Consider the following 24,600-nt stretch of genomic DNA (forward strand, 5'->3'; position numbering starts at 1 on the left):
TCCTATAGGCTGCTGCAGACACATCTAGTCACCTTTTAAAACACACTGCTGTGAAAAGTGAGTAGATGACTGGATTTTTACATATTTGTTTTACTTATTATTGGAGCCAGTCTCTGACACAGATGAAATAACATTGGGATATTTTTTAATTCAGCAACAAACATACACAAAATCTTAAAAAATTACTCAGAATAGTAACTTAGATTCTGTGTTAAAATGGAAAGGTTATAAAGAATGGTTAAAGCTGGTATAAAGCACCTGCTAACATGAGTCAGGTCACACCAGGTCATAGAAGCTGGGTCTGCTCTTCTTAGGATGCTGTTAGGCATGAAGTGACAGAAATTGGACATTTGTGTTTGTAGCATTGACTCAGCACTGTGACTCTGGCTGCTCCCTACGGATGACTGGGGTCCTCCAAAACTCCACCTTAACCTGCCTGCCACACACAGCCTCTCCCAAACCCTCTGTACAGGCATCCCAATGCCTCCTTTCTCCTCTCTGTACCAGGTAAGAGCACTCTCCTGCCCACACAAAAGGGCAGCATAGGAAGCTCTTGTTCACCTTTCCAGAGTGACCCAAGTTTTGGTGAGATGAGCTCTACTGCAGGAGTGGGTTCACACTATGAATAGCAAAAAGCTGTACTTTGCTGTTATGGGTACGAACAAGAGGATCAAAAAGTGTCAATGTAAGGTTTGAGGGTGACTTACTAGAAAAGGACAGACACTTCAGTGTCTGCATTACTGAGGGAAACATCTTACCTTCTCCATCAGACAGATGGAGACAGTACAATATGATGTTTCATCCTGACCAGTGAGTGACATGGGATATAAATACTATTTTTTTCTTGGAAGCTTTTAAAGGTAGCTGATGGGTAAACAATCACTTCTTTTTTTCCAAAGCAAGAAGAACAGCTTCAAACTGGCACTTAGCCCTCACTCAACATGACCAGGGTTAGACCACTCAAAATCTTGCAATCAGACACTACATTGGTGAGCTCAAAGCCCAGAAAGCACTGTTGGGTCAGGCATGCCGTGACAGAGTGTAGGCACTTCTACAGGAGATCAACCATAGTGCAACTTATCTGCCTGCTTACGTACCTCTGGGCATGATTACACATGACAGCAGCAAGAATTTGCATAGAGTTTATTGCTGTTGATATAGCCCAGATTAAATACTTGAACATACAAGGTTGTACAAGGTAGGAAATGTAATCACCTACAAAGTCCAGAGGAAATCAATACAGCAGCAACCATGACTCCCTGTAAGGCAAGGTTTACATTATTTCATATGTTTATCAGGGAACTGAAATTGTCTGAAAAAAAAAGGCAGGGAACCAAGTATGTGAATCATAGATTTCCAGGCCTTCAGTGATGGTCTCTCTACTCAAAACTGAAGCTGAAGAACTGCACACAGAGTAAAACAGTGAGAGAGAACGAGATAGGAGGGAGGCAGGGAGATTTAGTTTGTCATTCTCTCTTGAGACATTTCAACTTTCAAGAGTCTGTGTGGACAAGCAGCAGAAGGAGGTCACTCTGCAAGAGTATCCAACCTCATACCAGTTATGGTATGGGTGAACATGCACTTTGAAGGGTCTTTGTGCTAGTATGCCTACTCTTTTGCACTTCCTTCAAGATTTCCATGCTGTACAGCCATTGCCATACTCTCCAGCTAGGCTATTAATTTTAAGGTAAGAGTTATCTGCCCAAGCCCTGTGCTCCAGTTAGGGCTGCAATTGCACTACTCTCCTAAACTTGAAGGGGCACTGCAGGAGCCAGTACTCCTCAGCCGGTGGTACTTGCCCTATCTTGCACTCGTGCCTGACGCTGTTCCCATCACAGTGATATGGTATTGGCTGTTAATGACATATCATCTCTCCTGCCTGCCTTGGCATTGAGTGGGCATGAGAAGGGAGAAGAAAATGCACCTGTGGCTTTGCAGATTGCTTGGAGGTGCACCTCTCCTAAATATAGTTCTCCCCAGACCAATGCCCTGTCCCTTAGCATCCTCCCTCATACCTGCATAAACACAATGGGTGCCTATTCATACAGACACCCTTCCCAAAACACATATAATGATTCCCATGCATTCCTGTACTTAAATGACACACTCACACACTTGTCTATACACTGACATAGTCACCTTCAGGGTGCTGGGCCATCTCATCTAGACTGCACTCTTCCTAGAAAGGTTGGACTAGATGATCCCTGAGGTCCCTTCCAACCTGTGATTCTGTGAAACCTGAGTCCAGCTGGAATATACCAGTATATGTTCATATGGCCCTGCTCACAGGAGTAAGCTTCAGCTTCTCTACTTAAGTGCTACAATACCCTTTGTGTGATAACTGCTTTTGAGAAATCCATGGAGCCAAGACATAACCACATTTCTGTCTGCTCTTTTCAGTTTCCTTATTGTGACCCAGGAAAGAAATGGACCCTCACTTCCCAGGTATCTCAAGCAGGGCCTGGTGTCTGGCTGGTGTAATTTTCTAGCACATAATGCTTTTGGCAAACCCAAGTGAGGCATCTTGTTCATGGTAGATGGGCTCCTGAAAAGCCCTGGAAAAGCCCTTGGGCTGAAGAAGAGGTATTTTCTGAAACACAGGAAATTCTCAGCCCTCTGTCGATACCAGTCAATTGCCACAATGGTCATCAAACAGACAATGTAAGTGTGGAGACCTAAGTGCTTGCCTTTTTTTTGTGGCATCCAAACACCTCCCATCCAGCACATTCTTCTGCAGGCAGCCCCAGTTACTAGCTGGCCTGTTGTGCACTGCCAGGGATCACAAGTGGCATGTGACATATTTGTTGGGTAAAGGAGTCATTTGCGACCATCTTTCCCTTTTAAATGGCAACCATAAAGCCACACAGACAGGAGAGCCTGGTAAGACACAGATTTGGAGCCACCTCCCAGAAGTGGTCAGAAAAGTAGAGGGGACATTTAGCTATAGAATACAGGTTTACGAGGTACACGCACCACGTTGTACGTGTTCAGACCTGGTGCATCAAAGCCGGGAGACAAACCCTTGCGATCAAATGGATAAAAGTTAAAGAGCTGCCCGTTTTGAGTCTCCAGTGAGATGGAGGCAGAGCCCAGGTGCAGAACACATGGGAACTCCTTGTCAAAAACAACTTGGAAAACACGATCTTCCAGGTGGTGGAGCTTGATTGTCCGGTACTTTTCAGGAATCAGCTCTTCCACGTGAGGCCCAAACTGCTGCATGACCAGCACTCCACCAGGTCCAGCTTTGATCTCATAGAAAGTCAGGTTGGAATAGGTATAATAGCCAACATAAGGACCTGGACTTGGAGGAGGAATCAAGCTTTTCCCTGCCTCTCTGAATGCCGTCTCCATGGCAGGAATAAGATACTCATATGTCTGAGTCACAATATCTCTACCCTGAGGCCTGGGCCCTGCCATCAGCACAATGAAGCTCAGGCGGAGCTTGGGAATAAGAGAGAAGGTAGCTGAATAACCATCAAGGTCTCCGTCCTTCCTAATGACATCATATCCCAGTTGCTCATTAATCTCCCAGGGCGTACCAGTCTTGTTAGCAAAGTATTCAGCGGAACACTTAAACAGAGGGGTCAGCATTGTCTTCACTGTGTCAGGCTCTAGAAGGCGACGGTGGTAGGTGCCTAAGAAGACCATTGCCAACTTGGCAAGGTCGGCAGCTGTGGAGTACATCTGGCCAGAAGGCCTGTACCAGCCAAGGTCATAGAGAGGGGCTGGCTGCTGGCTGCCATAGAAACCCACAGCCATCTGGGAGCGGATTGGTGGTGTGATATCAAAGCCAGTGTCCTCCATGCCCAAGCGTTCCAGGATGTTCTCAGAGATCCAGCGCTGGTATTGCCCCTCAGCTGCATGGTCTGCTAGCACATGTGCCATCAGTGAGAAGGCCAAATTGCTGTAGTGGCATCTGAAAAGGAAGAGGAATATTTCTGGATCAGCCTTACCTCAGTGATAATGTGGGTATGACTACACAAAACCAGTGGCTATGTCTCTCTTCTCTGGGGAAAATTCTCATTATATGAGATGACGTTTTAAACAGAGGAGAGAGATGAAGCAGGGACAGAGAAAAACTGAATGGCTTTGCCTCAATTTGTTCTTAAGTCAAGAAAGAGAAATTTCTTACAGAAACACCAGCAGAGCTATTTAACGACTATGTACAGAAAGAGAGATGGAGAACAAACAAACAAAAAAACACCTTTATGCAAAACCCTATATATCTGCATATCCCAGCTTATTGTTTATAATTATTCACGAAAGAATATATCCACTCTTTTTAAGAGCAGACTTGAGAGTTACAGGTTTTTACCTTAAAGGTCTCAAAATCCCAGGTAAACCCCTTTAAACATTTAACATGGTATAATCACTTAAGCACCTAAGATACCTTAAGATGGTAAAAGCACTTAAAGGTCTATAAAGCAGCATCCAGCAATGTTGAATCATTAAAGACACCTGAGTGCTTCAGTCTTTAATATCCATAAAGTGATTTAAGTCTTTATACTTAATGAAGTTTAATGACATGAAGACATGAACGGGCAACCTATTTTCAAACACATTTTCAAAATTCATGTTGTTTTCAACCTTTTTTTTTTAATTCTGTGAAGCTACACATCTCACTGAAGCCTATTTAGATCATAAATTTGGTACCATTTCAACCATTTTCAGCCCAATTAGCATATATATCTCTTCCCCAAGAATAAATACATTCTGGATCTAAAATTTTATAACCGAAATGCAGCTGAATTTCAATATACCCAGAAAAAAATGTTAAAATTTCTATATCAATGAATGGGAATTTCCTTTAGGAAGAATGATCTGTTAGCTGTGAAGTATATCCAGGAACATGGAGACAGAGTTAAAACTATCAGCATGTCAAGTAATAAGGGGTTGAGAGACTATGATCTTGATAGTAAGCATAATATAAATATCAATGAAGATGATGGGATTAAAGTCTTAAAAACCTTTAAGGAACATCTGTTGTAACCTCCTACTTGAGTCGGGACAGAACAAATACGAGGTTGCCATGACTGAGCTATTGAGTTTGGTAAGCTTGCAGACTTCAAGCCATAGTGAATCCTCAGGCAAATTATTTCAGAATGTTCTGAAATATTCCCTAAAAATTTTGCAGACCTAGAGAGTTTCTCCCAGTTAGTCTGAATCCTTTCCCTCACCCGTTGTCCACTGGATACTGTCCATATGTAACTCAGGTAATAGCCTTTTAACAGGGTATATGAATTGTGACAAACATTAATAGGACTTGTAAATGATTTAGAGAAATATAAATCACTACAGACATAGCAAGATTTTAAGTGAAATCTATGATGATTTAAACCAATTAAATTAACATGCTTTTCCACTTTTGAAAATCTTCATCTTTCACAGTTTAAGGCTCCTTGGACCTAACTGTAGCAGTTTAATTTGCCTCATCTAGGCTTCTCACTCAGTCTCTATACACATTAAAATAAAACCCTGGCACCTCTAACACTCACTCTTTTCAGCCTAAGACAGGGGTATGGGTAGATGGCTGAAGCTCCCTTTGGGAATGGCTGTCTTTTATCCATTGGCCATGGAAACTGCAGCCAATATTAGTGGAGAACACAAACCCAGACCAAAAGCTTGTAAGTGAATATAGCTGACCTGGTTCCTGGATCAGCAACCAAGACATCATCTTTCAGGAGAGCTAGAGCATCTTGCGTATTGCCCTTCCACAGCAGACTGGTAGATCGCAGCCTCCTGGGCAGACCTGTGTCATGGAAAAGAGAAGTTAACAATCTGAGATAAATCATGGTCCAGGAAATCATGAGTCTGGTGAAGAGTGAGCAAAAGGCAAGATTCAATGGCAAGATGGAAACAGCAATGATGCACATAGGTGCTTTATACACATAGCAAATGTGCTGCAAGAGTTTTTTCATACTGGACTGCAGGACACAGTATTCAAGTCATGGACCAATGTGTAATGTAAGTCCTACCCCAGCACCAACTCTGGGTTGCTATGTTTCAGTAACAATACCTTGGTGAATGATTAAAAAAACCCTGTATCTCCAAGTGTACTGTGGAAGAGAAGGGCATATTGGGTGTTGGGGAAATCCCTGTCCGTATTTCCGTGTGATTTCAAAGGTGTGCAACAGCCCCTTCAAAGAGGCTTTTGTTCTTTAAGCCTTGCTACAGAGGGCTTGAATTTCTCTGAACCATTCCAGGCTTGGCCTAAAGTGCTTTTAGCTTCCCCCCGCCCCCAGCTTTAGCAACATTTAGTCAGGGTTTCAGAATGTATAAAAACATAATTTCTTTTCACTTTTAATTCCACAACACTGAACATGGATTCCCTAAAATCTTTTGGCCATGACTTTATAAAATTCCATAGCTCCTTTGCACAGGATGTAAGGCTCACTGAGTCCAGAACTTGGATTACATCTGGAATGACATCCTCATTGCAGTTTACAGCTTGCTTTGATTTAGAGGTTAGGAGAAAATCAGGAAGGGAACATGACAGAAAAATGGCTTGCAATCATCCCAGTGAGCATGTGTTTAATCATGACAAAGCTCAATGAGGCCCTATTCTTTTGTAGCAGCAACACATGTTTTTCTCAATTAGCCTGACCTTAGGATCTGAACTGGAACAAGAACACTTTCTGTTTCTGGTCTGTGGTTATTTGTGCAGCTTAATGACCAGATAAGAGGTGCACTGAGAATCTTCCAGTAGACAATGGGGTCCTTAATTTCCTACTTGCCACAATGACGGCAGAGGAAATGGTGCACCACTGGGAGAGCTCACCAGCACCATGCCAGCAGTGCAGCGTCTTTCCTGAGGTTCACTAGAAATGATAAACCAGAGAATATGTGTGCATAACAGAAAATCCACAGTCACTGATTTATACTTCATGGGCTGCTAATTGATGTGACAACCATGCTGTTAATAATTTACAATAGCACCTCATACTGTCATTCATGTATATTTGACAATAGCAGTCTTGACAAGCTGGAACTTCCCTCTAGCGATGTATCCATCAAGTGTTGAGAAGAAAAATCTTTGGAGTTACTTCTGTAATATGCAAGGTAGAAAAGCCCAGATAATAAGCATATATTATAGATCAGTTTCCACTGGCAGAATTTACATGAAAAGCACTTTACAATATGTCATGCAGTGGCTTTGATCTTGAAGCTAAGGAGAACCTATTCCTTTTTGGGTTTTCACAGACAGGAAATGTAACATATGACCTCAACATTAATTTAATTTTTCAGTCGGGATTGTGAAACTGCGCTTCCCTTTCTACTAAACTGTCAGGGTCCAAGCTGGTTGGTGTGCCCTGCTGGTGTGCCCTGGGAAATTTGGGCCACATTCTAACAAAAAAGACATAGGAACATAAAAGGAGCTAAGCAGGGGAATAAATACAGCACAATGATGGAAGCAATGGAATGGCTGCACATTACAACCAATTACACTATGACCAGGTACACTTTTGACATACGCTTTCTACAAGTATTACTAGGGCATACCTCACACCTCACTGATTGACAGGGAACTGCAGCAGGGCTGGGAGCTGCAGCCCCAGCACACAGTGCTCCTGCAAGGAACAGCCAGACCAGCCTCAGGGGCTCCTGAGAGTCAAAGGGGACCAGGCAGAGTTGGTGCCCCTGAGGACATCAGCAGGCTGGCTAGAGCAAGACTTGTCTGCAGGGAGAGGGGCAGGGCAGGGTTGTGCACCCACCTTTCTTTCTGCCTCCTGCTGCCACTGGCCGTTTTGTGTTGTTTTCTGTTTGTTTCCAGATTTCAGCTACACCATTCCTTTTTGGGGAACCCTTACTTTGATATTGGCTTGCTTCAGGTGATGCTATACCCTGCCCAGAGGTACTGAAATTGGCCTCCATGCTATTTTAATCCTAGGTCCTAATTTTAGGGCTTTCATTCCAATCTGGAATAATGCAGATGCTACAGAGTTTAACAAAAATGCCACATAAGATATCAACACAGGCTCTTTGGCCACTAAGCTCTGGAACCTCCGAGTCAAGTTTTAGTAGCTTTATTTCTGAGAAAGGTTAAAGTTCTCCGAGTCCTGTGAACTCCTACCTTAACATAAGAGTTACCCAATTATGAAAGTAGTAGCAGATTAGTAGTCTTCTGCCAGCAAGTACAAAGCTATTAATAGCTCAAGAATCCCAGATCAGGAACCACACTGACACTTACATTTAGGTCAGCAATCAAGGTCTATCTGTTCAATGCAAAGAGGTTTGGTGCCACTTTGACCCTCAACTCTACATCTCAGAAAAATGAGAGCACCCTGGGCTGGAATACAAAACACTGTTATGCAGTTGGAGCCTGATTACAGGTCATGCTACTGTGTTGAAAGAAATATATATTCACCTTGCATGGAAAAAACAATTCCCTAGCCCACAAAGCAGACTGGCCCCTTTCATAGCAGATGTCCTGGACAAGAGTTTCCTTTTAGCACTTCATGAAGCTGCTGCCAACGTGCTTCCAAGTGTTCTGCCTGACCTCTGGGAAGTGCAAAGGTGCAGGGTCCATACTGGGATGTGGCCTCAACAGCAACCTTTCTTATCCCTGGCATATGGTGGTCTCTTTCAAGTGGCATAATGGTGGGCAGAGGGCATGCAGGTAGCAGTGCTGTCTCACCTGAGAGCTGGCTGGCCATTCTTCGCAAGGTAACAGGTGATGGCTTAAGTGGCATTGTGCCTTTTTCCAAAAAAATCAGACCGTCTGCTGTGTATCTCTGTTCTGATTCCTTGAGCCTTCCCAGAGGGTTCTTAATAACAAAGTTCTGGACATAACGTTCCAATGGGTCATCAAGAGATGTGACTTTTCCTTCCTCCCACATCTTGTATAACATAATGGTGGGAAAGATCTTGGAGACACTGGCAATTCTGTTAAGGAAAAAACATATAGAGGAATTAAGCATTAAGAAACACATGAATCAAGAGGAAAGATGGTCAGTTGTGCTGGTTTTGGCTGAGAAGGGGTTAATTCTCCTCACTGTGGGGGTCAGCTACCTTTCCAGCTTCCCGCGCTCTGCCGCGTGGCGTGGCAGGGGGGGCTGGGAGGGGCAGGGCCATGGTGGGGGCGGCTGACCCCGACTGGCCAATGGCAGGTTCATTCCATACCATGTGACACCATGACCAGTATATTGAGGGGGGGCAGTGGCAGCGCGGGGGCGGCGCGGCGTCGGGTCGGCGGGCGGCGAGCGGCTGCGGCGCGTGCGGTTTGTTCCGGCGGTTCGTTCCCCCTCTCCCCTCCCTTCCTTTCCCCCTCCCCCGGGGCTTTGCGCCTCTCGTTGTTCTCCTTTACATTGCATTTCTACTGTTGTTTCTTTTAATTTTCATTATTAAACTGTTCTTATCCCAACCCACGAGCGTTACCCTTCTGATTCTCTCCCCCATCTACCGGTGGGGGAGTGAGCGAGCGACTGTGTGGGGCTGAGCTGCCGCTAAACCACGACAGTCTTTTTGGCGCCCAACGTGGGGCACGAGGGTTGGAGATAACAACAGCTGCTGGTCCCAGCACCATGTTGTCCTTTTTGCAGTTGGTGTTAAAAATCGGTGTTGGTTGTTTGAGTCTGCTGTGTTCTGCTGTGATTAGTAATGTTTTGCCTACGAGATTTGTTATACAAACACTCGTTTTCAGCTTTATCTGGTATTTGGGGTTTTTGCTGAAACCGTTACTGTACTTCGGATACCACCTTGTTGAGGCAATTAGCAATTATACCTCCTCCTCTGAGAGATTTTATATGGAGGAAATACAGAATAATACCTTTGCAACTTTGTTCTATGATGTCTGTGCCTTTGTTACAACAACGTTTTTGTATCTTGAACATCCTTGGGTGGTTAAGGTGCAGTCATTGTTAGTTTTTGGGCATGTTGTTTTGGTTTTGACTAAGCAACTTAAGAATATCACCCAGAAATCTGCCCCGAGGCTTGATAGTTACGAGTGGCAGGGCATGTGGGATAGCATGGGCAAATACCTAGGGCAGTGGGCACCCCCAGTGTTTTGGAGTTTCACCCCCGAGCAAGTGCAGAATCCTAAAAAACTAGTAGAATATTTGGAGAAAGTATGTTGTTACGCTGGGAACTCCAGAGAGACACAGATAACTGCAACATGCTGGGGTCTGGCCCATGCATACCGAGCCCTGCTCAACAGTATTCAGTGCCCCCAGGGGGAAGAGAATGTCTCTGGATTGAAATGCAAAGTGACTGGCACTGTAGACAATCCAGCCCTGACAACAGGCACTGCAGCCACTCAAACCCCCACAACAAGTACCGGAGCTGGCTCAGAAAATAAACCCGTACCAGTATCAGTTGCCCCCATACATAAGACGAAATATTGGAAGCGGACATCAACTCGTTTAGAACGGGATGATGAAGAACCAGGGCCATCGCGGGGAGAGGAGGGAGAAGTAATAAATGAAATAGAGACCACCCGATCCCTGTCCTTAAGCGAGTTGCGAGATATGCGAAAAGATTATAGCCGTCGTTCAGGTGAGCACATTGCCACCTGGCTGCTCCGATGCTGGGATAATGGGGCCAGTAGCCTGGAACTAGAGGGAAAAGAAGCCAAACAATTGGGATCCCTTTCTGGGGAAGGGGGCGTTGACAAAGCAATTGAAAAAAAACCACAAGCCCTCAGCCTCTGGAGGCGACTCCTGTCTGGAGTGAAGGAAAGGTATCCCTTTAAAGAAGATGTTACATATCGCCCAGGAAAATGGACAACTATGGAGAAAGGCATCCAGTATCTCAGGGAATTAGCTGTGTTTGAGGTGATTTATGGTGACCTGGATGATCAACGGTCATCCAAAGATCCAGATGAAGCCGAGTGCACACGACCCATGTGGCGGAAGTTTGTACGGAGCGCACCATCTTCGCATGCAAACTCATTGGCAGTGATGTCCTGGAAAGATGACGAGACACCAACGGTGGCAGAGGTGATAGATAGACTCCGGGATTATGACACAAATATCTCTTCCTCGCTTGTCTCTGCTGTGGAGAAACTATCCCAAGAGGTCCAGCAACTCAAAGAAGATCTGTCCTACTCCCCACCTCGACAGAGCAGTGTCTCAGCTGTTAGGAATAAGCGTCCTTTGGCTCAAAGAAGGGGATACACACCACGGGCCACCCTATGGTTCTACCTGCGTGACCACGGAGAGGACATGATGAGGTGGGATGGCAAGCCTACTTCGACCCTACAGGCACGAGTACATGAACTGCAAGGGAGAACAGTCACTCAGGGAGGCTCTTCCAGGAAAGCTGCTGCTCCAGTTTCCAGCGAGCAAGTCCCCAGACAGAGGAGTAGAAGCGCAGATTTTATTTCTAAGTGTAATAGAGGGACTCCTGATTCACATTTACAGGAAGTGAGTTGTGACTGCCATGATCAGGACTAGAGGGGCCCTGCCTCCAGCCGGGTGGAGGAAAGGGATAACCGGGCTTACTGGACTGTGTGGATCCGATGGCCTGGCACGTCCGACCCACAGGAGTATAAAGCTTTAGTGGACACCGGCGCACAGTGCACCTTAATGCCATCAAACTATATAGGGGCAGAACCCATCAGCATTGCTGGAGTGACAGGGGGATCTCAAGAGCTAACTGTATTGGAGGCCGAAGTGAGCCTAACTGGCAATGAGTGGCAGAAGCACCCCATTGTGACTGGCCCAGAGGCTCCGTGCATCCTTGGTATAGACTACCTCAGGAGAGGGTATTTCAAGGACCCAAAAGGTTACAAGTGGGCTTTTGGTGTAGCTGCCTTGGAGACGGAGGAAACTGAACAGCTGTCTACCTTGCCCGGTCTCTCAAAGGACCCTTCTGTGGTGGGGTTGCTGAAGGTCAAAGAACAACAGGTGCCAATCGCCACCACAACAGTGCACCGGCGGCAATATCGCACCAACAGAGACTCTCTGATCCCCATCCATAAACTCATTCACCAACTGAGGAGCCAAGGAGTCATCAGTAAGACCCACTCACCCTTTAACAGTCCCATATGGCCAGTCCGGAAGTCTAATGGAGAGTGGAGACTAACAGTAGACTATCGTGGCCTGAATGAAGTCACTCCACCGTTGAGTGCTGCTGTGCCAGACATGCTAGAACTTCAATACGAACTGGAGTCAAAGGCGGCCAAGTGGTATGCCACAATTGATATTGCTAATGCATTCTTCTCAATCCCTCTGGCAGCAGAGTGCAGGCCACAGTTTGCTTTCACATGGAGGGGCGTCCAGTACACCTGGAATCGACTGCCCCAGGGGTGGAAACACAGTCCTACCATTTGCCATGGACTGATTCAGACTGTACTGGAACAGGGAGAAGCTCCAGAACACCTTCAATACATTGATGACATCATTGTGTGGGGCAGCACAGCAGAAGAAGTTTTTGAGAAAGGTGAGAAAATAGTCCAAATCCTTCTGAAAGCTGGTTTTGCCATAAAACAAAGTAAGGTGAAGGGACCTGCACGAGAAATCCAGTTCTTAGGAATTAAATGGCAAGACGGTCGTCGTCAGATTCCAATGGATGTGATCAACAAAATAGCAGCCATGTCTCCACCAACTAGCAAAAAGGAAACACAAGCTTTCTTGGGCGTTGTGGGTTTTTGGAGAATGCATATTCCAAATTACAGTCTGATCGTGAGCCCTCTCTATCAAGTGACCCGGAAAAAGAATGATTTCAAATGGGGCCCTGAGCAACGACAAGCCTTTGAACAGATTAAACGAGAAATAGTCCATGCAGTAGCTCTTGGGCCAGTCCGGGCAGGACAAGATGTAAAAAATGTGCTCTACACTGCAGCCGGGGAGAATGGCCCTACCTGGAGTCTCTGGCAGAAAGCACCTGGGGAGACCCGGGGTCGACCCCTAGGGTTTTGGAGTCGGGGATACAGAGGGTCTGAAGCCCGCTATACTCCAACTGAAAAAGAGATATTGGCAGCATATGAAGGGGTTCGAGCTGCTTCAGAAGTGGTTGGTACTGAAGCACAGTTGCTCCTGGCACCCCGACTGCCAGTGCTGGGCTGGATGTTCAAAGGAAACATCCCCTCTACACACCATGCAACTGATGCTACGTGGAGTAAATGGGTTGCACTGATCACCCAGCGGGCTCGAGTAGGAAACCCCAGTCGCCCAGGAATCTTGGAAGTGATTATGGACTGGCCAGAAGGCAAAGATTTTGGATTATCACCAGAGGAGGAGGTGACACGTGCTGAAGAAGCCCCACTGTATAACAAACTGCCAGAAGATGAGAAGCAATATGCCCTGTTCACTGATGGGTCCTGTCGCCTTGTGGGAAAGCACCGGAGATGGAAGGCTGCTGTATGGAGTCCTACACGACAAGTAGCAGAAACTGCTGAAGGAGAAGGTGAATCGAGCCAGTTTGCAGAGGTAAAGGCCATCCAGCTGGCCTTAGACATCGCTGAACGGGAAAAGTGGCCAGTGCTCTATCTCTATACTGACTCCTGGATGGTGGCAAATGCCTTGTGGGGCTGGCTGCAGCAATGGAAGCAAAGCAACTGGCAGCGCAGAGGCAAACCCATCTGGGCTGCCACATTGTGGCAAGATATTGCTGCCCGGGTAGAGAAACTGGTTGTAAAGGTACGGCATGTGGATGCTCACGTCCCCAAGAGTCGGGCCACTGAAGAACATCGAAACAACCAGCAGGTAGATCGGGCTGCCAAGATTGAAGTGGCTGAGGTGGATCTGGACTGGCAGCATAAGGGTGAACTATTTCTAGCTCGGTGGGCCCATGACACCTCAGGCCATCAAGGGAGAGATGCAACATACAGGTGGGCTCGTGATCGAGGGGTGGACTTGACCATGGATATTATTGCACAGGTTATCCACGAATGTGACACATGCGCTGCAATCAAGCAAGCGAAGCGGGTAAAGCCTCTGTGGTATGGGGGACGATGGCTGAAATATAAATATGGGGAGGCCTGGCAAATTGACTATATCACACTCCCACAGACCCGCCAAGGCAAGCGCCATGTGCTTACAATGGTAGAAACAACGACTGGCTGGCTGGAAACATATCCTGTCCCCCACGCCACTGCCCGGAACACTATCCTGGGTCTTGAGAAACAAGTCCTGTGGCGACATGGCACCCCAGAGAGAATTGAGTCAGACAATGGGACTCATTTCCGAAATAGCCTCATAGACACCTGGGCCAAAGAGCACGGCATTGAGTGGGTGTATCACATCCCCTATCACGCACCAGCCTCTGGGAAAATTGAAAGGTACAATGGACTGTTAAAAACCACACTGAGAGCAATGGGGGGTGGGACATTCAAGCACTGGGATACACATTTAGCAAAAGCCACGTGGTTAGTCAACACGAGGGGATCTGCCAACCGAGCTGGCCCTGCCCAGTCAGAAATCCTACATACTGTGGAAGGGGATAGAGTCCCTGTAGTGCACACAAAAAGTATGCTGGGCAAAACAGTCTGGGTTCTTCCTGCCTCTGGCAAAGGCAAACCCATTCGTGGGATTGTTTTTGCTCGAGGACCTGGGTGCACTTGGTGGGTGATGCGGGAGGATGGAGAAATCCGATGTGTGCCTCAAGGGGATTTGATTTTGGGTGAAAACAGTCAATGAACTGAATGGCACAATGTGAACTGCTATATAATATTGTGTGTCACCTCTGTGTTGTATCAATGATATCAGAGTACGAGCCTCCCAACCCATGGAAGATCAACTATGAAACAAGCCGTGCAGCAGTGATGGAACGATGACTGACTCGGTATGCAGCAACCCAACGCCACACACCATCTCTCCCACCCGGAAAGACTGATACAACAGATGGAGCCCAGAGTCATGGACTGGGTGAACTCAATGGACATTTTAATGGACATTTTACAGGGAAGATCCATGAACTAAGGGAATGATGTCTGTGTATTATGTTAAAGGATGGGAAGGGGAGGGGTGGTGGTTGGTACGGTTGTATTGCATCATATGGGACCTGGGCATGGTGTAAGTGGTATGGAATAAGGGGTGGAGAATGTGCTGGTTTTGGCTGAGAAGGGGTTAATTCTCCTCACTGTGGGGGTCAGCTACCTTTCCAGCTTCCCGCGCTCTGCCGCGTGGCGTGGCAGGGGGGGCTGGGAGGGGCAGGGCCATGGTGGGGGCGGCTGACCCCGACTGGCCAATGGCAGGTTCATTCCATACCATGTGACACCATGACCAGTATATTGAGGGGGGGCAGTGGCAGCGCGGGGGCGGCGCGGCGTCGGGTCGGCGGGCGGCGAGCGGCTGCGGCGCGTGCGGTTTGTTCCGGCGGTTCGTTCCCCCTCTCCCCTCCCTTCCTTTCCCCCTCCCCCGGGGCTTTGCGCCTCTCGTTGTTCTCCTTTACATTGCATTTCTACTGTTGTTTCTTTTAATTTTCATTATTAAACTGTTCTTATCCCAACCCACGAGCGTTACCCTTCTGATTCTCTCCCCCATCTACCGGTGGGGGAGTGAGCGAGCGACTGTGTGGGGCTGAGCTGCCGCTAAACCACGACATCAGTACATGAGATCACCTGGCTGAACCACTGTCTGTAGCTTTACATGCAACACCTTTGCTAATTCAGAAGGAATGGCTAAAATGCAGGTGAGAAGCTTGAATTAATATCCTTAACTCTGGCCTTTATGGACTGCAAGATAACTTTCAGTAGTATCTTTCCAACAGTGCAATGGGCCACAGAACTATTTCTGTTCATTTACTATTCATAAGATAACTTATTTTGTAAATTATTGCTTAGTAAATACTATAACAAGTTGCAAGTATTTTATTGGAATTTTAAGGTTAAATGCCATAAAGTTTTACATTTCATATTCAGAGTTGGTATTTGGGTGGCTTCAGAACAGAATCCAGTTTACAAAATGTCTTCTGGAATAGGACTGTGGTTCCATTTTGTCGGTTTTTGGAAACAGGGCCACGATTAAGAAGGATGGCCAGAGGCCATTGTATTGTATTGTGCTGCTAGAGGTGAAATTCTTGGACTGGCAAAAGGCAGCCTAGAGTGAAAGCATTTGCCAAGAATGGTTACATTAATCAAGAACAACAGTCAGAAGTTTGAAGATGATCAGATACCATCTCAGTTCTGACCATAAACTATGCTGACTGGCCATACATTTTTGGGGGGAGCCTCTGTGGTGCAATCAGTTAGCGTGTTTGGCTGGTAACCCAAAAGCTTTGTGGTTTGAGCCCACCCACAGACAGGTTCCCCTTTCCCTGCCAATGGTGGGGAAGTTGGAACTAGATGACCTTTAAGATCCCTTCCAACCCAAACCATTCTATGATTCTGGAAGAAATATCATCAGGTCATCTATACAGGGGTTTTACCATGATACAGAGTGGGGAAAAACAGCTAATCACAGATGCTGAAATGTTCCAAAATTGTTTACTTGGAGGAAAACATTTGATAGTCAGAGTGCAGCCCATATGTTTCATATGTGTGCTGTAGCACAGTTATAAATCACTGAAAATAGTATAAATCGATGATAATAGATCTTTAAAGGAAGTAAACACTTCCTTTGTATTTGTTTTTGGTTTTTTAACACACACTGAGAGCTTGATTCTATCTTCATCTGAAAAATAATGGCCAATATGGCTTTGACTTAACTGGGAGAATGAATAAGCAGACAAGTCTACCTTGTGTGTTAAGTAGATACTCTTCCCAAACCCCATTTTTTTGCTAGACTAAACTTTTTTTTTTTAATCCTATGGCACCGTCTCCTCACTGTTCACAAAATCTGTGCTATCTCTCAGTCTTCAGATCAGTGCCCTCGGCCTCCTCACAGCTTGGAGATATTCCTAGGTAAGGAGTAGTCCGTTTTCAGGTTTTCAGGTTGGTCACTGATATTCCAGTCTAAAATATTGTCAGATCAGATGTTTAAAAAAAAAATCAGAAGTAAACAACTCAGTAAGCCACAAGTATATGATAATTTAGGGACTAGCTGAGGCACTGTGTAACAAAGTTTCAGTGTAAGAAGAGGGTTCTGCCAGGAGGAGATGCAGTTTGTGATGGTGGCTCTATTGCCAGATATAAGATCTCCATATGTGTATCTGCTCTCTTTCTAGCTCTCATGCCTGCAATACAGTTGTCTCACCTGTAAATAGTATACTCGTTGGGCACCACTGAGGAAGGGTCCAAACCATTCTTCTTCCCAAAGTTGCCTGTCCAGAGCACAGTGTCATTGTAGATAACAATGGCAGACATGGCAGGGAGACCAGAACTATGAACCTTTTGGCGGAGCATCATATCTACCTGGAAAATGATGGGAAATGATGAACTTCGAAATGAAGACTCTTATAATGTATCTAGTCTGTAACAGGCAGTAGAAGATCCAAACCGTCAGCCCTCCTTACTTCCAAGCACCTGAGAGTGATTTTTTCACATATGTTTTGGCAAAAGGAAATACTTTAACTGTACTGTTCCTTTGAATTTTTTATGCTGAATTATCCATTCTCTGTCTTTCAGTCTACATGCTCACCAAGTAGAAGAATGTCATGCTCATATTTGTAATACCTATGATGTTTATATGGTTAAAACAAATGCTAAAACCTATTAATTGTAATTTCCTCCTTTTTCAATTACACTGTGCACGGCTGTTCTTTGCACTAATATTTTATGTTCAAAGATGTATGAGAAGAAGATCCAGACTTTTCAAATATCACATGACAATTTTCATGCCATGAAACATGCAAGAGTTTAGACTCTTGTTTAAAGTGCAGTCTGAGAAACAGCACTGAGCAACTAGAGGGCTTTGATTGCTCTTTGCTGTTGTGCCAAGGTTGTGTGGGCCTAATCAGCCAGCTGTGCTCCACCCACCTCCTGCAAGCAGAATGCATTGACCTTGCTCTTTTATGACTTTTTCAAAGCTATTACATCATCATGCATAATTTATGTTTTGCACAGAAAGGTTAAGACATAAGAAATGGCCTTCCAAGCCAAGCATCTGAGACAAGAAAGGCCAAGCTGAGTCATGTCCTCAGGATCTCTTCACTGGATGGACTGGTGAGGTGCACTGACAGCCAGCAGTGAAAACATCCAACTCATGCCAAGTCCTTCTGTAGTGCTTCTTTGCTCTCCCCTCTGCATGTGCCGATGGCCCATCAGTATGGTTAGGTACAACAGCACCTCCAGACTGGTCTCATGTCAGCAAGCATGGTCCTCCTTAGCATTTTCTCAGAGAGAGTCTGGCATGTAGACCTGCCTGGGCATGCAGAAAGTTGACAGAAATGCATGATGCTCTTCTAGACTCAAGTGTAATTTTGTCCAGTACTCAGCATTTGTATTTGGCTATTAGCAAGACTCTTCTGAGGAAAATGTAGGCCCTTCTAATAAACAAAAATATTTACTTTTAGAAAATAAGTGTTTCCTTAAGCCTCATGCATGAGTGAATGTCACTCTGTTGTTTCAAGCTGCTGTAGGCAGATTTTTCCCAAAAATGTCATCCTCTGTATACAATATAATTACTTCTTGTACTGTCCAGAGTCCCAGCTCCAGGATCCCTGGCCTGGCACAGGATGGTAGTTTGTCTCAGGTAGTGCAAGATCTTTAGTGTGGGTTTGAGTGTCCACAGGCTTAGGCAGAACCTAAGGGCATCTGAAGATACACTTCTGAGGTGCCTAGGACCCATTCAAATGCCTATGTCTTCCTATGCATCTACTGTTCAGGTTCTCTGTGCCTTATTCCATCTGCAAAATAGGAATACTTTCACCAGCCTACTTCAAGGAAGTGCTTGGATACTTCATTTCCGAGGAGCACAAACAAGGGAGGTTAGATGTCTCTCTGATGGACACTTAAAGTTCTGCATGTTCCCCCATCTCTCTGACTGATCCTAATCAAATAATAAACTACCTCTCTACAGTAACCCCGGAGACAGTGGCAGAGAATTCATAAAAGTGAATGTGAAGTGATAGCAATTGAAATTCAGTGTAGAAAAAGCAGTGTGCATGCAGGAAAACAACCCTAACTTCACACACATACACCCAGATGGGCAGTGAGCTGGTCATTAGCACTCAGGAACAAGACCTTGGCGCTATGATGGATGCGCCTATGTAAACATGTGCTCAGTGCCTTAGAGCAGAAAAAAAAAAGGTAAATCAAATATGAGGGATTATTAGAGAAGTAACATAAAATAAAACAGAAAACACCATTTTATCACTGTGTAAATCCCATAGCCACCAGCATCTTGAATACTGTATACAGTACTGATTTTCCGCATCTCCACAATAGTATGTTGGAGCTGGAAAAGACTCAAGGAAGGGTAAAAAGAACGATCAGAACTGTGGGACAGCTTCAATTATGGCTAATTAAGCTACTCATGAGAAAGAGACAGATGAGAGGGTCTATTATATGATAGGGGTCTACCAAATCAGGAGTGTCCTGTCAGAGCATGGCTGTCCTTGTGGTCCAGTCAGGGCAACACTGTGGTGTTTCCTCATTGCAAGTACAGCCTACTAGAATTTCAGACAGTGCTAAAATTTCAGAGACAGTATATCATACTGGGGAAAAGCAAGCGCCTCTCTTATTCAGACGAAGGTCCTCTTCCTCTTCCCTTTCCTCTCCATTCCTTCCTTGAAGTTACCTACAAATAGCTTTTTAATTTTTAAATGATGGCATGGGGAAAGCCAGCAAAGCAATAAAATAAGGAATTGGCAGTCACTGATGAATAGGAACTAGTTATATGAGTCACCTACTTTCCAGGACATGAGGGCTGCCTAATAGTAGACAAGATGCCAAGAGCCATCATTCTGTGCTGATGTATGCTCACCAGACCTTCTGATGGACAAGTAATAATGTTTCTTCGTCATAGGCTGCCTTTTGGATAAGATAACTGCTTATTGCCCTGTTCTGTCTGTTTAGTGAGGAGTTTTATATACTCATTTCTAGATTCATATCCATCTCCTCAATTTCCCACCTCCTTCCCCAGAGATGCTCGGGGGCAAAATACATATTCTCCCCTTTACACCTTCAGAAAAGCAGCCATGAGCTCTGTCTCCCTCTGTTCCCTTCTCCTCACAGACCTTCTCCAATGCATCCTTCAGAATGGGGATTGGGTGGTCCAGTGGTACTGGTTCCGGATAGTGGGGGCACATCTGCACAGCTTCTGATCTCACTTCTATCACGGATGGGCCTGGAAAACATTCCAAAGACAGAATATGTGACTTGAACAGACACACTAACAAGCTTTAACCTCATCCAGCAGTCAGCACTAGCTTTCTTGCTTACATTTTTCAAAGCTGAGGACATTTCTGCATCGGCAAAGAGATGATCTATTTCACATAAAACATGACTTGAAGAGGGGACTGTGCTCTGTTATTGCTTATTCCAACACAATATAGCACATGGGATGGACAGGAGCTGCAATAGCCTTCAACTGACTCTGCAACCTGGAAAAGTAAAGAACTGGGACTACAGAAGCCTGTAGGTACTTGAGAGTGGGTTTAGACCCCATCAAAGTGTCCTGCCCGTGTCTAGGGGAAATTCTGAGTTTGGGTTCAGGAGGACAGAGTTGTCCCATGCATATTATAACCTCAGAAAATGGATGTGAAAGTGAATTGTGAGTGCCACCAGAAATCTAACACTATAACAACAGTTGATAAGCTGCATACCTAGTATATTAGCTGTCTTCTAAATTAGCTGTATCCGGCATATACCAGAGACATAACATAAATTTCTGTGGCAAGCAGTCTTTAAACTCATTGAGAGATGGGAAGTCTCTTACTTGGAGGCACTATTTTCCCAGGTGACCCAAGGTGTTCATAAACACAACTCCTCTGCTCTGTAAGCTGTACACAAAATGCTTGTTTTTCTTTTCTCTTACCAACTGAGCATGAAGCACTAGAAATACAAATCAGAAGAGAAATGGCACTATGAAAACTTTGAGATGAATGGGGATGGATACACAAGAGGCTAGAGGCAGCCTCTGATAGTCTGTGATAAAAATGTAGTCTGAAATCTTTTTGACATTGGTACCTCTGGCACCTTCACCGTGGGTTTTATGCCACCTTTGGGCTACTTAAAACTCTGATCAGTTACACTATATATATTTCATCCTTGCACATACAGTGCCTTGAGTCTATCTGTTGAGTTTTCTATACTCAGCATAAGATAATTCTAGTGTGAACTAGAGGCTTGAGCTGGTTCAAAGATCTAAGATTAGGGGAACAAGGAAAGAAGTAAACCAATAAGCTAAAGCATGTGGTAAGGTGTAAAAGAAAACTCGTTCTAAACTGGCGTGGCTTTTATGACAGAATACTAAAAAAAGAGATACAGAATGTAAAATAAAACGTCTCCTTGGTATTTCAATTAACGTAGGTTAGTGCCAGAAGTAATGGGGCCTCTGGACACCAGCAGAGTTACATGGTACTCCATCAACCCAGTGCTCATATCCACTATGTCCTTGCACCACTTAGGAGGAGGTAAAGTTGTGTGCTGTTTGGGAAAATACTCTTCGGGGAAAAATGTCCTCGTGGGGAGAAAGGTGTCTATTGGTCTCACAAATTTCATAGAATCACAGAATCATAGAATCACTTAGGTTTGAAAAGACCTTTGAGATTACTGAGTCCAACCATGCCAAGCAATGTCCAAGCTTAAAGATGAGTACTTACTGGGCTCCACTTTGGGGAGGCTGTACTGCCACAGAAAGCAGCCTGTCATTGCAACAGTCAACAGGAAGAAGAAGATGACCAACACGTGAGTCCACTTCACCTCCATAACTGTGAGCTTGAGGAGGCTCCGGCTGCTGGATGCCTGCTGTAAGTCGGAAAGATATGATCTCAGAGAGAGAAAAACTGCCTGTCATGCATACCAGCTAGAAAGAAAGAGGCACACTGGAGAATAAAGCTACTGCAGGGACCTTGACTAATTCCAGTACTGTTGCAGCACCACAGCTGGGCATACCAGACCACGCTGAAATAACTGGAACTAGAGAGGACTTCTTGTGTTCCAATAAGGTTTGCAAGATGTTACTCTCCTTATCTTGTTGGCCTTGTTGGTTCTTGTAGAAGAAAAACATCCACTCCTTTTACCTTTTCCCCTCTTTGCAGGTGAGTCTCATCATCCCAGACTGGCAGGATTCTGTTACAGCTCTCATTTTCTCCCTTCTCAAACATCACGACTTATTCCTGGATATCTCTCCAACCCATTTTTTCCAGAGTCCAGCATCTGTTCATGGCAGCCACCAGCCAGATCACCTGAGCAAATCCAGCTTTTATAGACGAATGATGGAATTTTCCACCATGTACTGCCCTTACCCTTCTATTTTGTGCCTGTAATTCCCATTATATCATGTACCATCTGTATGCTTGGCATTTACAGATGCCATGTTTTGGAAAACTGGCTACTATTTTGGGTTTGTGCAGCTCTCGCAACACCGGAGACCATCCAGGTTGGTGATACTACCATATAAACGTTGAAGAAAAACAAGGAACAGATGACAAATTATTAAGTGCCTAAGCATGAGCTGTGCTCTTTCACTGACTGTAGGAGGTCAATAAGGTGCTTTTGAAAGTTTGGTAATCAATGTTGTAAAACGTACGGCCTGCCATTTGCATCCAATATGGCTCATGTTCCACTTCCACAAAGCTATTTCAGGTTGTCTGGACTCACTTGTAGCATAGACAGACTAATATACTCCCTTTAGATTTTCACATGGCCCTTTTCTTTCTTTTTTGAGCTACAGGAGAGTTCATGCAAAAGCTTCTGCAAGTCAACTGAGCCTCGTCCTCACAACGAGGGAATCTGCAGAGCCACTTCCAGACTTGTACATGGTTGTGTGGCTCTGTAAGGATCCAACTGGGGAATCTAGCCCCTGCTGAAAGCCTAGGTTTCAATTCCACTTTCTGCACAATGACAAACACTTCACAATTATTTCTGAAAGTTTTTAGCCAGTTCAGGCATCCCCACAAAAATTTCTGAAGGCATCTTACTTTAGGTTCTTCGATAAGATAATTAAGATTTCAAGGATGGTGTCAGACCATACAGGTACCTGCAGACCCACTCAGACCTGAGCCTGCCAGAGCACATATGCAGTCCGTATTCCAGATACCAGACTAAGGGACATGTGTTCCTAAATAGGGGAATTCCATTTTGACACCAAACACTGTTTCATTTACATATCATAGAATCATAGAATCATAGAATCATTAAGGTTAGAAAAGACCATCAAGACCATCGAGTCCAACTGCTAACCTGTCACTGCCAAGTCCACCACTAAACCATATCCTCAAGCACCACATCTACCCTTCTGTTAAATACCTCCAGGGATGGAGACTCAACCACCTTCCTGGGCAGCCTGTTCCAATATTTGACAACCCTTTCAGTGAAGAATTTTTTCCTAACATCCAACCTAAACTTCCCGTGACACAGCTTGAGGACATTTCCTCTCGTCCTATAGCTTGTTACTAGGGAGAAGAGACCGACCCCTGCCTCGCTACGAACTCCTTTCAGGCAGTTGCAGAGAGCAATAAGGTCTCCCCTCAGCCTCCTCTTCTCCAGACTAAACAACCCCATCTCCCTCCGCCGCTCCTCATAAGACTTGTTCTCTAGACCCTTCACCAACTTCGTTGCCCTTCTTTGGACACGCTCCAGCACCTCGATGTCCTTCTTGTAGTGAGGGACCCAAAATATATACAGATATATATACACACCAATACATATATACACCTATATATATACATACACCTATATATATATACACACACCCCAATATATATACCAATATATACCTCATACAGTGCCTTAGTAGGCAGGAGATCATATTCACAAAAGGAGCAGCCTGTGTATTGAAAACCTCTTTAATCACCCCCATGCTGGCAGGCTTCAGTTTACGCTGAAAGATGTTCGCTAGAGCTGCAATGAGATGCTGTTTTCCTACAAGGAGTGGGGCAGGGTCCTCCTTGCCCTGGAGTACTCATGGGGCGACTTTTTTGGATTTAGTCCCATCATAATAAGGTGAGTCCTCCACCAACCTGCAGTTACTCTGACCATTTTTCTGCCTCTTTCCTTGCTTCACTGAGAAACTCTGATTCCTGGGTCCCTAAGAGCAGGGTGAAAGGAAAAGATTTTCTGGTATATGCCTCATCTCATGAACCCTAGGCTCCCTAGGCAACTAACCGAAGACCCAAAGATACCAAGACTGAACTCTCATCCTTTAGTCCAAACTCCGCTTTACCTCTTGTGGATGATGAGTGCCCTGAATGTCTCTTTCATTCTCTGACCCATAATCTAGTGACAATGCAGTGAAACTATGGCAATGCTCTTAAACTAGAGATATGGATCTCTCTTTCTTGACAGAGAAATAAAAACGCAAAAGTGGGAGGAATGTTCATCACCCTGAGGAGGTGCTCTACCCTCTAAGCTACCTTTCAGGACAAATATCACTCTGTATCTGGGAGACTGTCAGACAAACGGATAGAAACCTACAAACATACTCCTCACACTTCCCACTCCAGGACCCGTCTCATCTCACTTCCCTTTCAGCTGGTTTCTCCATCTTACGTACATTGCTTGGTGACCGTCACTGCTAACAACATAAACACAGCAAGGCAGGGGGAAGGAAGCTATCAAGCACTTAGATATGCGCAAATGAATGCAAACACATGCTGGAACAAGTGCACGCAGCTTCC

The 24,600-nt window shown here is 45.1% G+C and overlaps 1 protein-coding gene across 1 annotated transcript; it reads right to left on the minus strand.

The window, feature by feature from the left end:
* Positions 1 to 1,128: 1,128 nt before the first annotated feature.
* On the minus strand, positions 1,129 to 22,086 carry LACTBL1 (lactamase beta like 1). The gene is made up of 7 exons (XM_075113927.1): positions 22,003 to 22,086; positions 21,583 to 21,727; positions 19,996 to 20,105; positions 17,073 to 17,230; positions 8,636 to 8,883; positions 5,644 to 5,749; positions 1,129 to 3,916 (listed from the first exon to the last, which is right to left on the minus strand). The coding sequence occupies exons 1-7, from the start codon at positions 22,084 to 22,086 to the stop codon at positions 2,938 to 2,940; spliced, it is 1,830 nt and encodes a 609-aa protein (XP_074970028.1). The 3' UTR covers positions 1,129 to 2,937.
* Positions 22,087 to 24,600: the final 2,514 nt, after the last annotated feature.

Source organism: Phalacrocorax aristotelis, chromosome 19 (genome assembly GCF_949628215.1).
Source record: "Phalacrocorax aristotelis chromosome 19, bGulAri2.1, whole genome shotgun sequence".
Classification (NCBI taxonomy): Eukaryota; Metazoa; Chordata; class Aves; order Suliformes; family Phalacrocoracidae; genus Phalacrocorax; species Phalacrocorax aristotelis.

Coding starts and splice junctions, on each gene's coding strand:
- LACTBL1 (XM_075113927.1), bottom strand. CDS start 22,086: ATGTTTGAGAAGGGAGAAAATGAGAGCTGTAACAGAATCCTGCCAGTC. Junction 21,728..22,002: donor ACCTGCAAAGAGGGGAAAAG/GTAAAAGGAGTG, acceptor TCCGACTTACAG/CAGGCATCCAGCAGCCGGAG. Junction 20,106..21,582: donor CCTCCCCAAAGTGGAGCCCA/GTAAGTACTCAT, acceptor AATGTTTTCCAG/GCCCATCCGTGATAGAAGTG.